The following is a 16,844-nucleotide window of genomic DNA, read 5'->3' as shown; positions in this document are numbered from 1 at the left end:
AGCTAAGTGAGAGCAACTCAAAGTGAAAATGGGTACTTCTGCATGATTCTTAGATAAAGGACATACAGGAAATGAGATGTATAAGATGAATTCTAAATTACCTGTTTCTTATATTGCCAAGATTTTTTGAGAAGTGGCAGTGTGAATGGGTAGAAACAGTGTAGTCTTTATTTTGAATACATCCAGTAGTGAAAAGAAGATTAAGATGCATATCATATGAGAAGAACAAGCTTACTATTAAGTTGTGTGATGGTTAGTACCAATTCATTTGATACTAGGCTCAAAGATATTTTTCTTTCCTTTTTTTTTTTTTTCTGTTTAAGAAAAAATTCCAATGAAACAGAAGACATTCAAGGAAATGAAGATTTCTTTATCTTTGCAGTGAAATTACTTGGAATGTAGAAAAATTTTTTTAAAAATCACAATAATTAACAAATAATCATTATTAAAGTTCAAATTCCACCCTTTTGCATGTGATAAATATTACCAAATCTCACAGCTTTTATGGAGTATTATATCAAACACTGTAAAAAAAAGTTCATTCTAATGGCCATGTTATGCTATATATATGTTAAGCAATGTCAACTCTGACTCACTCTAAAAGTAAACTTGTGATAATTTGTAGATCAAAGACAAGATTTGTGAAGTTTTCCAGAAAGTTTAGATTCTAGTTGTTAAAAGTAGGTGTCAAAGTCTTAAGTTGAAACAATAGATCTCTGTATGTATAACAATATCTGATTGTAGCCCCTTAAAGGGGAAGATATGCTTGGAGATGAAACATCTCCAGGCTGTTCTGAAGTTGTCTTTCTGGATGTCTGGCTTTAGTATGTGCTTCCACACAATTTCTTTGCCTTCAGAAAATTCAGATGGGGGAAAAAAATGAAAACTTACTGTAGGATGACTATATTATCCTCTTTGGATCTGAGCAAGAGTGGCATCTTCATTCAAAAGATGTTTTCAATTACTACTAACATTTAGGTAACATGAATCAACTATTTCTTCCTTGTCTGTACCTCTATGTTATTGCATAAGCATTGTGAAGCCTAAATGACACGTTTCAATGCCAATCAGTAGACATTGTTTTTGGACACCTGGTGCATATGTTTGCTCAGAGCAGTATTAGTGACAGAACTCCTACTGACACTGGTGAGAAAGCAAAAGTCAATTTTACACCTTTCTGAGGATATACACATCTCATTTTTCTCTTTGTGGAATTGCCCTGATGTGAACAAATTATAATGTATTCCTTTTTCTATGCCAAACATAGGTTAGGATCTGAATGCTTCACATTTTGTTATTACTGTTTTTGTCCTGAGTACAAAGTCCACCTCAAATAAACTTACTGAAATTTTGCAGGATGCTGTTTTAATTTACATTCCTGCAAACAACAGAAGCTTCAACAGAAGGGAAGCACTAATGTAAAGAATGAAAGAAGAAATATTGTCTTTGGAAAGCATGCTTTTTCTCATCACTTTTCCTCAACCTTTCTTGGTTTACTTTGGCACAAGACATTTGACTCATAAATAACGCAAGTGACAAACTTTTCTCATACACCCTTCATAGAAGTGTGTTGTTGCAAATGAATAAATCTAGTAAGTATCAACTTTGAAAATCCTGTTAGAATCAGTGAACAGTGCCAATTTACACCAGTTTATGATCTGAGCATTTAATGTAGAAGGGCACTTTTCTCTATGATTGAGTTTTTAACTAAAATAAGAGAGACATTTAACTAATTGTTTCAATGATTCCCCACTGCCTGAGCAAGCAATAACAATTTAGAAACTCTAAAAAAAGCTAAATCAAAACATCAGATAGAGAGCTTCAAAATCCAGCCATAAATTCATGAGCGAGATAACAGTAATGATTCCTGCCCTTATAACTTGATACGATTCTGTGTATTTTAAATTCATTTGACTGAGAAAGCCAATAGTTGTCATAACAAATCTGCAAGTAAAAGGAGGCAAACAAGCTTTAGGATTATTATGTTGCCTTCAAAAAAATCACTGACAACTGTATAAAATGAACCACCTCAACGATGCAGAAGCAAGCTTTCAGAATAAAAACTTAGATTAATCAATGTTAAGGTTGGAAGAGAGGACTACAATCATTTAGCCTGTCCTTTTTGGGTAACGTAGATAAAATAATTTGCCAATAGTGTATGCATAAAGCTCACAACTGCTGTTCTGAGCTGTAAGCTTGATTTCTAGAATAATACCCTCTGCTGAGGTAAATGACTGGGAATAACAGTAGATGTGCATACGAAATCTTGGCTCTCTAATGTTTAGTCCACGTTTATTTTACCTCAATTTTCAGTAAATGGGATTGAAGCTCCCAGCTCTCCATAGCGGATTTTTAAACAATTAACTGGTCTCACTTGTGTACTGTGAAAAGTGGTGCATGCACAAGCCAGCAGCAATGACACTGCAAATGGCAATCTGGCCACCTCCTCTTAAAACACAGCATTGGCAACTACTCAACATTCCAGCTGCTACAATAATGGGCAGTTGTTTAATCAGAATTCTTTGTTTTCATTGTGATTTCTTTAATGTATGTAGCTATGCATTAAAAGCCTTTCAGTTAGTAACTCTGGAGTGTGCCGCAGCACGTTGAGTCAGTGGATTTCAGTAGGAGATGATGTGAATATCAGTCCTCTGAGTTTTTATCACCTGTTTTTCATAAGATCAACATGGAAGTTCTAAAAATAGGCCGTTAGTTAATTTCATGCTCTTTTTTCCGCTATGAAATTGTAATTCAGTAAATAAGTTATGAAAAACAGGTTCTGACAACTGTACGTACCTGAACATAATGTTCATAATGTTTGTTCCTGACTGAAACACCACCAGAGATGATGGATAAGGTCCTTTCCTCTTATTCTTTCTGCTTGTGACTTGTCTAATTGTCATCACTTCATAAGCTTGCTTAGTTAAATACAAATTCTCATTGTAAAACATAGCACTGCATTCAGTATAAAGAGTAAACAACTTATTTTTCCAAATGGAAAAAAAAATCAACTAGAAGGCTATCTTTGTGCAGTTAACCTCATGTAGCAGCAATATTTCTAACAGAAGTTCACTGTCTTTTCGTGGGTTGAGGGGTACGATGTGGGAGGTGTCAGATATTTTTGTTTCCAAGTGTTTTTTTGAAGGAATTGTTGCAGTGACTGGAACTGGTGACTGCATTCCATACTGTCATTATTGTCAACAAAGAAGGCATACAATTTTTATTAGCTTGGACTCCAGTGATTTAGCTCCCAGTAACTTTTGAAGCTCACTGTCCCAACTTCCAAGAGAGCTGTAATCTCTTACTTCTAGCAGTTCTGAGGCTGGTCTGTACTGTAGAACAAGAAGATCCTAATTATTTGTAAAGCTTACTCTGTATTAAAATTACACCAGGGGAATAGGAGAGCTAACTGAATATATATCCCCTGACAAAGGAAATTCTGCATGGTCCTATTCACACTAACCAATTTCCAACTTCCATTAATAGCCCTCCATTTGGCATGTTGACTTCCGTCTTCTTCCAGTACAGAAAGCAAGAACCTGCAGAGAGCCCCTTTATCTATGTTCCCTGTGCAAGCAATTGATTTCACACACCTGCTGATTTTTAACAGATTCCCTGATGTGAACTCAAGCACTCTTTTACCTTAAATAGTGAGGAGCCTGGACACTTGCCTATGATTTATTTTGCAGGTTTCCTACATACTCTTGTCTCAGAGCTGTACCATTTTCATAAATACATAAATTATAAATATGTTATCAGAGTGGGGTTACAACAAATTGTTTTGCACCCTTAATAATAGGCTATCAAATAAATTCCACTGAAAGTTATTTCTAGCACAGCTGCCTGTTGAACTGAGGGTCAAAGATCATCTGAACATCTGTCAAAAAAATACTGGCATTGTTTCTGTTACCAAGTCCTAACCTAAACTATGAGAGAATATCTACATCTGTACAAATTGTTCTGTATAACTTCTTCTGTTATAACTCTCATTCTATAAAATTTAGTGCTTTTCTAAGAGATACCCTCCTCCATGTAGTTAAAGATATAACAAATGGTTCTCAGAACCAAAACCAAACTGACTTCAGAATTCACGTGGCTCCTGACCCTCTTCCTAAATTCAAGAGATATGAGAGAATAAGAATTGTAATAGATAAAGAAAAGCTTCTGTTCACACTACAGGTCTTGATCTCATTAGTGTCTTGCATCCATGAGGGGAATCAAAGTTGAAAGCTGATGTACCCACAAAACCTTTGATGACCCTTACAGCAGTTACAGCAGGCTGAGGCAATGCACATAGTTGAAGAAGAGAAGAAAATTGTGATAATGTTCTTGTAAAAAGAAAACAAAAACAGAAATAAGCAGTACTGAATATAAGTGAAATAGGTAGAATATTTCTAGCAAAATTTGTGGGATAAGACTTTGGGATACAAAGACGGTTATTGAAACTATTTTCAGTGTTCTCACGGAGTGAGAAATGTAATAAGCAACTTGAATGTAAACTGCATTGCCCACATTCTAAGTTCCCTCTCTGTAAGGGCTCTGCACTTACACAGAATTTTGTTCATTTTAGTAGAGAAGACCAAAAGAGCACAGAAGATGGAATGCAATAGGAAACTAGTGAAAAGAGTATTTTAACATTGCCTAATTGGCTTCTTGCAGTGGTAGGAGGTAGAGATGACACAGGCACTATAGAAGGTATATTATTAATGAAACACAGTGAATGGTAAAAAGCAGGAAATGACCTGACAGGACAGAATTCTGAAGTGCTAGTCTTGAAAATGTGGTTGTAAAATTTTAATTTGACTTTGTGGTCAAAAGCAGGAGGGAAAATCCAGTGGAAAATGTAAAGAAACTGTTTTAAGATCAGCGTAAAAATATTTTTAGCAGAACAGATTAAAGGGTGATTTATTTAAAAAAAAAATCCTTGATATATAACCAACAGATGAGAGCGAGACTACTGTCCTCACGCTAGCACTGTCTTGTGCATCGTGTTCCCTGAGTCAGACAATATGAGAGCAGCTGTTCAGCTTCCTTAGCTCTTCACCAACACTGTAGCTGTATCTAACCACTGTTGAACCTAAATGCTGAAATAAGATGTGAGAATGCTAGAGAAAAAAGCAACAGTGTTCCAGAACATTAGCTGCATCACTTTTTGCTGACAATCTGAGCATCTCCTTCATTTTGACACTTTCCTGAGCATTCAGAAATGTTAATAAATTTACCTTTACAATGCATTAAAAAATGAGAAGGGGAAGTCTTTTGTCTGTTTTTGATGTAGTGAATCCACAGAAAAAATAAAGGAGGACCAAAAAAATGCTCCAACAATCAGGATAATATTAAATGGCATGATGAGAGTCCAGTACACTCAGTTTCACTTCACCCATTTGAATCCAGACTGTGATTGGTATCAGATCAAACATTCAGTTGCCTAGTGCATAAAGAAATAGAAATATTAAGCAGCAGCTAAAGTTACTAGTTTAAGATTCAGGAAATAAGGAAGCTACATACCAGAATATCTAATACCTAATGTAGTTATGTTTTATCAGAGCTGTGAGACTGACAGCTTGCTGGAGAGAAGAAAGACCTGTTTCTGTTGGTGTAGTAACTTACATAAGCTGGTATCTGAAATTCTTTCATCAATTAAATGTCAGAAAAAGCATTTGGCATAAAATCAGGAAATCATTGAATATAAAGTTTGCACAGAGAAGATCCACCAGCAGTAATCAGAATTAAAAATCACTTATAATTTTTTTGTCTATTTGGGGATTTTAACATAAAAGCGTGACTGAAATGGGGTTCTGGTTCTTCTGCTAGGTCCTCACAAGATCAGCTGTAGTTTAATATAGGAAAATTTCCTCATGGATGCCAGATACTCTTGATCCAATGCAAAAAGTCTTTCCAGAGATTAAGTACTTTTTCTAAGCTGATTTCTTAGCATGAGGCTCCTCTAAATAAAAAAAATGAATATTCTGTAAATCTCACTTTAGCTTCTAATTTCCTACTTGTAGTTAATATTCACTCAAAGGACCCAGATTAATTACCTTAAGATGAACAGTTTAAAATGACTTGAAGAATATATAGAGCATGATATTTTAAACATCTCTAGCAGTTCATTTCTCTGCATGAAAACCTGCCTTCATCACTTAGCTTTAGCTCCAGATCTGTAAAAAACAGCCCTGTTAATTTTAAACATGTATTGGTATTCACAGTGCCAGAAATGGATAAAATCTGGGACAGTGTGCCTGTCAGAAACAGCATTCCCTCTCTCTTGTATTCCTAAATCAGTTCTGGACCATGTACTCATCTATAACCAACTATATAGACAGAATTTTTATTTCTGTTTATTTCTTCTTTTTTTTTTTTTAACATCTTTTTTTTTTTTCTGCTTATCAGGGGTTATAGGGCAAGATTTCAGAAAGCTTGTATTTACTTAAATCATCACACTTTCAAAGTTAGAAAATAACGCAGTGCTGTAGGAATTCTGTTCCCCACAGCAAAGAAGTACCATCTTGAAGGTTTTTCTGCACACATGCACATGCACAAATGGCAACTTTCTATGCTTGGTCACTCTCAGGCAGACATCAGTATTTCGATATGCTGAATTTGCTAACATAAATCATATAATCTGATTATTCTGAAGCTTTGGAAGTGAATACAGTGCACATGGCTTTGCATATACACAAATTAATCATCTCCCCCATATACAGTTTATAAACAGTTTTCTTAGGAATATTCCTACATATATTTCTTTCATATACATACTTTGGTACATTTTTCAAAATATCCTGCTAAGTAGTAATACATGAATAGCATTGAGACACCATGTAAGACCTAGCAGTGATGACAGCATGTATACGCATGCTCTAGTTCTGCAGTTTTACAGGAAACAGCAGTTATGGAGACAGGCTTGCTCTTTTGTCCCAGTTTTTCTGCAGGAGAGCTATCAAACATATCAGAGATGCACTGACCCTTAATTAGCACTGGCAGCTTGGTGACTATCCGTGTCTGCTGAGGCCTGATTACCTGTTCTAAGATTCAGCTTCTCTTTCATTGCTTTGAATCACCAAAGCTTCATTGCTTTGAATCACCAAAAAGAATGAAAGTGATTGTAATTATTTCCTATCCAGCATCTCCTTCCCCCTCCGTAGGAATTTTTTTTATAATTATATAAGCATACACATTCAGGAATTTACAAAAAGATTTAGGAACTATGCAGTAAACCACAAGATGACTCCAGAACTGCAGACATGGTCTTAAGGTTCCTGCAGACAGGTGCCTACATTCTTTGTTTGAACTGAGAAGTTCCAAAAATATTAGAATTTGGCTGACTCTCTTCTCACCACCAAGAAACAAGAAGTATCCTGAAAAGCCAGTATGGTAATCACAGTGAGAGCACACCTAACATGCTCCTGCAGGACTGCACTTGTGACTACTGTATTTTTAAAACAGTTGAGAGATAATTGAGAACATATTGGTTCACTGGGACAGTCAGTGGAAAACCTCAGCTCAATGTCCTCTGCAAAGGTGACTTGTGTGGAGAAGGGCTATGTTGAGGTATAGACAGGTCTAGGTTTCAGTGAAACTATCTGTAATACTAGATTTTGTATTACTTTCCTGCAAAAAAATGCAAGATGTAAGGCATCAGATGGCATATAAATGAGTTCCTGAGCCTCTGGTGGAGAACAGATCATGCAGGGGAGGTGGTGGCTAGCAATCCCTATTTCTGGAATTATTTCAAGGAAGGGAGCATGGGACTTTTAAAAATTATTTAATGTGAAACTGCATGCAGAAGTACAACTACCACAAAACCAAGTGCAACAAATCAGTCTGCTTTCTGCCAAAAAAGATGCAAATGCCTTCAGGGAGGAGAAGATCCTCAGAGCTGGATTGTCATTTGGCAGAGGTGCCCAGCGATGGCTCCCATCAGGCAAGCAGGGTGGAGGTTCAGGTCAGGCATTTGCTTACCGCTTCCTATCAGCAAGATCTGCATTGACCCTGAGAGCTACTGGCAGAACCACAGGACCCACTTCTCAGAGGAAAGCAGGGCAATTTAAAGGGAATGAGTAACTGAAAGTCCTTTGAACTCAAAATTCAGAGCTAATGAAAGAAGGAAAACAAAAGGCCTAAACCAAAATTTGAAGTTGGAAGTTATATGATAGCACAGAAACTTTAGAAATGGATTATAACTTTTACTTTCACTAGTGTATTGGTAAATCACAGCCTGGAGCTGAAGTTCATGTCAGTGCAATGCTATTGAAAAACACTTTTTATAACCAAGTCAAGAGAAAAATTTATATAATGCTGTTCCATGGGGAATTTTTCTGTGACAGTTGACAGCCATTAGGCTTGTTTGATGCTAATGAGGGTAGTCAGCTCTATAAGCTATTTCCCTCACCCGCAACTATTTCACTTCTAAATTTGTGCTCAAAAGCTTGTATCCAGCTTCAGCTACTTTTTTTTCATTTTTCTTCATTTCTCTGCCTAGTCTGAAAGTCATTTTAATGTTTTGCCATAATAGATTCCCTAAACAGACAAGTGAGATACAAAGACATTGGTAAAAACATTTTCCAAGATAGGATGCTGTCCTGTCTTGACTGTTTAAACAAGGTCCTCAGCCTTCTTTTAATGCATAATGTTTCTCTCTCATTAAAGACAGTCTTCCTTTTTTTTTTTTCGAAGAACACACACAGTCTTACTAACATAACAAGGTTGACACTGAACCTCTAGACTTACATAGATTTTTTACAAATAATGGTATTATATCCATGCCACATAAAATTCCAGTTAAAGTGATGTGATGACTTAATCATCCTTCAGAAAGTAACTAGTAGTTGGGTGATAGCTATCACTGGAGTAGGAATAGCAGAGATTTAACATGCATGTCTGAATAAGGCAAAATAAAGATCCTGCTTCTCCTCTATCCTACCATCTTCCCACAGTTAGCTTTGGTGTGGTACAAATCACTAGTTCCTAAAATACAGTTTCTTTCAACTTCCCTGCAGCAGGATGAATTATGTCCTATGGGGTGTATGTGAAAAAAAGTTTTCTAGTTAGGATAATTTTAAATCATAGTAATTTATTCAAAGGTCAAATGATGTGGTTATTTGAACCTGATGCTTGTGTTCTTAAGATCTAAGTAGTTCACTGCAAAAGTCTAATGATGATGAAATATCAATATAATGTCCAGAAAAGAAATACATCTTAACACTAAGAAACCATTTTCAGCTTTATTTTTCAAAGGATTTTTAAGGAACTCTTTTAATAGATATCTAACAGCAAGATCTAAGCAGAGATCACTAATGTGCTGGTCTAGACCTTCAGCTAACCCATATCAGCTTTTTCCTGGGGTGCCAGAGGTGGAGGGAAGAAGGATTAACCTTTTATTATTTGTAACAAGAAAAGTATTTTTTCAGAACATGGTAGTTGTAAGGACAGCAACCACATTAAAAGCATTAGAACATACTAGTCCCACAGTGTTTAGGATTGTATTTTTTTCCCTCAATTTATTTTATTTACAAATTCCATCTCCAATATTGTGATATTTATTACTATTTTCTTGTTATTCTTCAGAAGCAATTAGTAAAGTCAGGTTTTGATGGTAGATCTGCTGACACACTGCTAAACAGAATTTTAAACACAGGTTACATGTGGTTGTGAAAATATCAGATATTTTCTACTTAATTATAATGCTATTTACAGATCTGTTAAATCTGAGCTAAAATCCAAAATGTTGGATATTCCAACGTTATTGTTCCAAAGAAGGACTTTTTAAGAAGGAACAGGTATACCTTCCCATTCCTTAGAAGTACTCTAGGCCCTCATTTCCTTCCTTGGAAACAGAAAACAGGATCAGCCTCTGAAAGTAGGGATAGCATGCCTTATCTGAAAAGATAAAGCATACAGAGCAGCAAAGAAGTATAAGATACATATTATATAATATTATCAAAGGCCAAGGGTAGGGTGGGGAGATATGGGGAAAGAATTACACCTGAGTAACATAACCAATAAGATCTGAAACTAGAAGAATGTGGTTTTCTATTAACTTGACCAAAATATGTCAACTATAGTGTGAAATATCTGATGGAGCAATCTTCCTTTTGTTCTGGTTGACCTTGCCTCAAGAATTCATTCCTCCAGAAATTAGGCTAGTGTAATTCTACTTTATGCTTTTCAAGTTCTTACACTGCACTCATCCTCAAAATATTTCAATGCCTTGCAGGTTCAACATTATAACCAGAAGGGTGAACGTGTTTATCTATCTTGCTTCCTTTTCCTGTAAGGAAGTAGACTGCGCAGGTGTCTCAAATGTAGGTAGAAATGCTAGCATTACATGTTTAGTATACAGATACATACTAGTAAAGGCAAGCTGAAGATATAAGACTTCCACCAGGAGAAGGTGATGAGTCCTTTACTGGTATTGGTTGGATCCTAGAGCTTTGAGAGAACTATCTTTTCCACTGATGAAGGACTATGAAAAAATTTATAGATTTTTTTCTTTTTTTTTTTCAAAACGAAAACAAAGATCAAGTTTATCAGCAAAGAAGGAAGTGGGATTTTTGAGTGAGAGCAAACATGAGGCAGAGTAAGAAAACATCTGTTGTGTCCATTGATGTTTGATTAAAGGAATAGGACAGGAAGTTGGCAGAAACACAAATAGATTTTCCATTAGGCAAAATAATTTCCAACAAAACAAACACATTAAAAGTAACTGTTGTCTAAACTCAGTAGATAATTCTGGTCTGTCAATTGAATAAAATTGAACAAAATAACCATTTTTTAATGTTAAAGTTTCAAACTTTCTGTAGAGGTGTGTAGTTTTTTCTGTGGACTTACAATATCTCCTCTGTTTCAAAGTCACATGGTTTCAGAAATGCATTTTTGTAGGAATTTTTACTTGCTTACTTGTTCTGGAGTATGCATGCTTAATCTATTTCTTAATCTATTTTCTATTTTTACTTCTTTCCTGGGTACTCCTTTTTCTCATTTATTTCCTATCAACTTGTTCTGTCCTAAGCATCTGCAAAGTCTGTTTTCCAAGTGTAATGAAATCTTACAGAGACGAGATATGCCTTATGTATTCTTTATCATCTACAGGAAAATATATCCTCATCTTTTGACCATAAAACTAGTATTGCATCTAACTCCCAAGGCTTAGCTTCGCCACTGCATCTTGTTTTGCAACAAGGGAAAAACAGCTGCCCTGGAGCAGCTCTAATAAGACATGTGAACTACAGTTTCAATTCCAATTCTAGCCAAATGCCCCACATGCTTTCTCAACAAAAGACTCATCTTCCCTTTAGAACTACACAGACTTTCTGTAGGAAAAGCACTTGAAAAAGCTATAGAAATATTACAGAACACAAACTTCCCTAATAATTTAAAGCAACTCCCAAGGCCTCCAGTCTTCTGGAGTCCTCCTCTCCACTGTTAATGACAATCCTCAAATAGAACAGATATTCTCCGGAAAAAACAATTGAAGTATTTCTTGGGATTTTCATTCCAAAATTCCAAAAGGAATTACATTATTAGGACTACCAGCACCATTAGATGACTTTGCATTTTAGACACTCTGACCAGCGTATAGAATTTGTGATATTTTCCATGAGGAGAACATACCTTAATTATTTAGGCTATTATAAGAAACAGAGGCCAACTGTGCTCTTATAGTACCATATATACTACCAAGTTCCACACACTGTTACAAAAACACTCAGCTTCTAATTTAGAACTTGTCACTAATTCAACTATTGTCAACTGCTCATTGAATTAGCCACAATTAAGCACTTATGTACTTCAGAAGCACTTAGTAGCCCTATTTCTATTAGCCTTGTCTAGCTTTATTTATGCATGCAGCTTCTGGTTTGTTCTGTGGTTAGAGGTAGTCTTTCTTGCATTCAGTACTGCAGAAGTCTGCATTCTTACTAATTTCCAAGTGGTCTGTTTACATCCCAATATTCTCATCACCAAAATTTTAACTTAAAACGTTAAAGCTTCTAGGACACCACATAATAAGGCACATTTAAATCATGATTAGATAATCTATGGACCTTTTAGTTACTGGTGTATTTATATTTTGTTACTATATATATGGTGTGTGTATATATATCTGTGTATAAGGTTAGGTGTAAATATTATATAGACCTTACAACTCCATGCAACAAATATAAATTAACATCTTTGACAACCTGTACTAACTTACTCTAGACTGAGATCTGCTTTCCTTTAGAATTTATTTTTTCTGCTTTCCTCACTTCCCAAGACAAGCATCCAGAAATTACGTAACTATTTGAAAGACAATGAGACTGCTGCAGTGAAATAAAAGAGTATAGAATTCATAGTGGCCTAAGCCAGTCTGAAGGTTTCACAGCTGTTTATCTCCCCGCTTTCAGAAAGTGTAAAATGAATGGCTAAATCTGGTATCACCATCTTGGAAATACACAGTTAGGAAGACAGCATAAGTCCTTGCCAATATTATCTCTCATACATACTTATATACCTACAAGCACACACCTTTGATTCTCATGTACTATTCTTAGAATAGCAGTTGGAAAATGTTATGGATTTCTACAGAACAACAATGTAAAGAAAACCATAGTATATTAAAGTACACCTTCACCTCATAGCTACAGTCAGAAGATAAAGGTTTGCTTTCAGTCAACACGGTTATGAATACCAAAAGCATAATTTGAGTCATTTAGCCTATCTTAAAACAAAAAGAAAACCAAAGAAATCAAATGTAACCACAACAGTTTTCAGAGGTACATATTTGAAGACTTACTGTGACAATTAGCCCTTTCTCCTGGAAATATTTAACCAGTGGAACAGCATTTTGCTTGAAATTCATTAGTCTTCTTTGAGTAGCTTTCAGGTTATCATCAGGTCTCCCTTGCTGTTCAGCACGTTTCAGTAACCGTTCTTTGAGCCTCTGATTGGAACAGGCCAAGAACACCACCAAATCTGGGGTACAAATCTGTGGGAAAAAAGCAATTCAAGAAGCCTGTGAATAAGTTGATTGCTCCAAAAAACAGGACTCAGCAAATCCATTACTAGATAAGACTCAGCTATGCAACATTTGCATAAAGTGGATCTTAATTAAGTACTTTCATTTTGGGGGAGAATAAGAATTCATAGGCTTGAGGAAGAGTTACTTTTTCTTATTTGAAGGCCTGCCTATTTGTCTCATGTGAAATTATAAGGAAAATTTTGAAGGAAATTTTTTACTTTGCTCCAGAAAACTTGTTTAGCCTTACTTGCTGTTTTCATTACCAGGTTCCCTTAGCTAAAATTCAGATCTTTATAAAGAGCAAAATACAAATGCCCCGTATTCTGCAGGGAACTGTATGGTTTCTGTTTGTGGAAGGTTTTCTTTTCAGTAAGGTAGCATTTAAAACCCAGCAGCTATGATGGAGCTGACAGATGCCTAGGACTAGGGGAAAACGGACCTGTTCCAAGATCTGCTGTGAGCTTTTCCATGCACTCTGGTATGGCTCACTTTTTCATTTTTAATGAATGTTTTATAATTCTACCATTCCCTTGTTAGAACATATTTTCAGTTTGGCTGCCCTAGGAGGGTTGTGGAGTCCCCTTCTCTGGAGATACACAAGACACACCTGGATGCCTACCTGTGCAACCTGGTCCTGAGAGCTGGCTTTGGCAGGAGGGTTGGATTAGATAATCTCTAGAGGTCCCTTCCAGCCCCTACAATTCTGTGATTCAGTTCAAGTATTACATAAATGTTGCCTGGACCTGTCAGTATTATAGCATGTTATTTTCCTGTAAGACTTTCTCCATTCCTGTAAATTTTGCTGAAGTCAGTGCACCTCTCAAGAGGTTGGGTGGCAGTTAAGAGGATTTTAATTTCTCCTTTCCTTTTTGGTCAGTGTGGCAAGTTCTGTTTCAGCCCCACTTAGTAATTCTGCTTAATGTTCACAGGCAGTCTTCAGAGGTCATTGCAACTTAGTACACATAGTAGAAGAAACAGAAGTCAGTCAGAAATGTGAATTCAAATAATTTTACAATTTACAAGTGTTTATTTTTATTGATCACATTTATGAGATCTGATTTTGTTCTTCTATCTAATTTATTGTTTTTACAAATAAATATCCGTCCCTTGAAAGACTCACTTAAAAATCTTTTTCTCATTGAGATTGCCTTTTAAAATGTATGATGATTCTCTGCATGATAAAAATAAACCCTATTGTACTGTGCATATTTTAATCTCATTACAGATTAGAAAGGGTTTATTGGTTCTCACACACAAGCATGAAGTTATTCCTGCAGTCCATACTTATCTAAAAAAAAGTCTTTTTTATATTAGTAAAACAAATTAGCTTACTATTCTTGAAATGACATAATCTAATTACATTAAAAATTATGATGGATGATCAAGAACACCAAACAGACATGCATCACATGGTGTTTCCAATGTATAGAATAAATTTCTTTGTTCTTTTGTTGATTTGAGGTATACAAGTATATCACCAAAACATCTACATGTGTTCTAAAGAATTCATCTCTGTATGTTCTTCACACAAGTTGTTACCAATATATTACTGTTGATGGCCAAAACAAAAATGTGTTTCTGAATATGCTTTCTATCTAGATCCCTTTATCCAGAGATCTCCAATTGCCTCAGAATAGCCATACACTAGACTGAATAGTCAAGACTAGCAGGATTTCTGTCATTTGAATACAACATGAAGTACATGGCCTTTTCTATTGGCAGTGTAGGCATAGAAAGGCTCCCCTGGAGTAAAAAAAAATACAAATACAACTGTTCAAAATTGGAGTGATGGTCATTAGCTCTTGCTTGCAAAGCAGTTCACTAAAAGAGCAGGATATGGAGGAGGTAGAAGGCAGAGCCATTTTCCAACCACAAAGGACAGTCTGATAAGCAGCAGTAGCAGGTAGAATGGTGGCCTCTTTACCATTATTGAAAACTAAATGATATCTCAAAGAAAATTAATTTATATTTTATTCACATTGTGGATGATTGGAGACAAGGGGACAGAAACTAAAACCTAAACCCCAAAATAGAAATCTCATGTTTTTTTCTGAGTATACATCAGATTTTGGAACAACCAACCTTGAACTTTGATTTTTCTTTTTTAAATCATTGTGACTGAGAGAGAAGCTGTATCCTACTTCCAAAACAGGTACTTCAACTTTTAAAAATAAATAAATGATTTCCCTGTCTTTTTAGCCTGTTTTAATTGACAGGTTATTTCATCCTTTTATGGGATGAATTAATTAATGACAGTTATTACCTTATTACCACGCAGTAGCTTTAGGGGTATATAGTTATTCATGTGGAAGACTACGAAAGTAAGCTTTCGTGTTAGACTTTCATGCAACATGGACTTATTAAAGTGAAGAGCTTTATTTAGTATTTTCATTTTGGCAGATTCCAACAGCCATGAGGAAAGATGGTAAGAAATCTTCAGTTGAAGCTTGTAGCTTCAAGCTGTAGCTGGCCTTCTTCCCACTTTCAACACTTACTCCCAAGCACCTTCAGGACTACCACCTACCACACACTCAGCTCCATGAAGTCTATTAGACCTCCTCTGGTGTAGAACCTAAGGTCTTGCTTATCACATAACTTCTCATACAGCACCAAACCTTACACACAGGACTTAGAATAAATAGATCTCCTGTTAAATAACTACCCCTAAAAGAAAAAGAGACAAAGAAAAAAGGCCTCTTCTTTGACACAAACCTGAGACTGCAGCTTTCCACAGGCAGCCTCAGTTCTTTAAAGAAACCGTGGCTGAGTAATTGCAACCTCACAGTGAGGGAAGGATCTGAAAGTCATCGTGACCCATCAGCTGTGTCAGTTCTCATTTGCTTAAATCCAGCAAAGAAGACAGAAGGCAGCAGACAGTTCTTTTCTAAGAAAATGGGAAAGCATACTCTGGGCCTATTTTTCAAAGATTCTAATTGTAAAATGAAGATAATAATGAGGTGCAACATAGTAATTGCTGTGGAAAATTAATTAATTAGGCTTTAATTATTCTGTATCGCTTTTTAAAATGGAAAGTTCTCTACAGGAACTAAGCATTGTTCTTAATTTTCTGATTAGTAACAGTAACAATAGAAAAGGCAGTACCAGAATCCCAAGAACTAAAACCATTTATTCTGACAGTCTGGCTTTTGTAGTTTGAAATACATTTCATTCACTGAAATAAAATGTCACCAAGAGCAATGGCTTAGTTCATAAAGCCTAGTTTAAATGAAGTATTGTCCAAAACTTTTTTGGAAGTGGAAAAAAAAAGGTAATTCAAGCCCATTTGAGATAGGAATACAAAATAGAGTCTGATTATGCGATGCCTTCATGAATTCCTCTGACTTGTAGAATACTCATCTTCCTCATCAGAAAATAGCTGGAAATCATTTAAAAAACACATCTCTGCTTGGTTTTTGATGCATGAAATAGTAATTTCTATATCTGTATGGAAACAGACTTAACTATGTTTCTCCTGCATGCATTTATAACCTTCAGGATAAACCCTTGAAAGTCTATTGATATTTCATTTTTGTTTTCATAAAATGCTCTGCTTTCATTTACCTCAACTGCACCCATTTGCAAAACATGCTTATAAATAAGGTGGAGTGTAACAGAGTAGTGTGAATATATGAACATGTGAGCTTACTTCTCTGGTAGTACAGCTAGCTCTCTATAAATAAGAGGATAAAACTACGTTTTTTTTCCTCTTTTTTTCTATCAAAGAACTTTTTATGACTCATGTGAAAACAAAACTAATTCAGAATTAATCACTGTTGAGTATTTTGACTAGGCAATAAGGTTTATTCTTAGACTGAGCTTACAGAAATGGTCTTCTGTGTAT

At 35.6% G+C, this 16,844-nt stretch overlaps 1 protein-coding gene across 2 annotated transcripts in view; it reads right to left on the bottom strand.

Moving 5' to 3' along the window:
- Positions 1 to 16,844, bottom strand: part of AK5 (adenylate kinase 5) — an 85,174-nt gene that overhangs the window by 51,551 nt on the left and 16,779 nt on the right. For both annotated transcript variants that reach the window (XM_048944591.1, XM_048944590.1), the window contains one exon: positions 12,779 to 12,970. In XM_048944591.1, coding sequence (XP_048800548.1) covers positions 12,779 to 12,970 — 192 coding nt within the window. The remainder of the gene's footprint in view (positions 1 to 12,778; positions 12,971 to 16,844) is intronic.

Source organism: Lagopus muta, chromosome 5 (assembly GCF_023343835.1).
Source record: "Lagopus muta isolate bLagMut1 chromosome 5, bLagMut1 primary, whole genome shotgun sequence".
Taxonomy (NCBI): Eukaryota; Metazoa; Chordata; class Aves; order Galliformes; family Phasianidae; genus Lagopus; species Lagopus muta.
The sequence above is the reverse complement of the archived record's forward strand: the minus strand, read 5'-3'. Positions and strand labels throughout refer to the sequence as shown.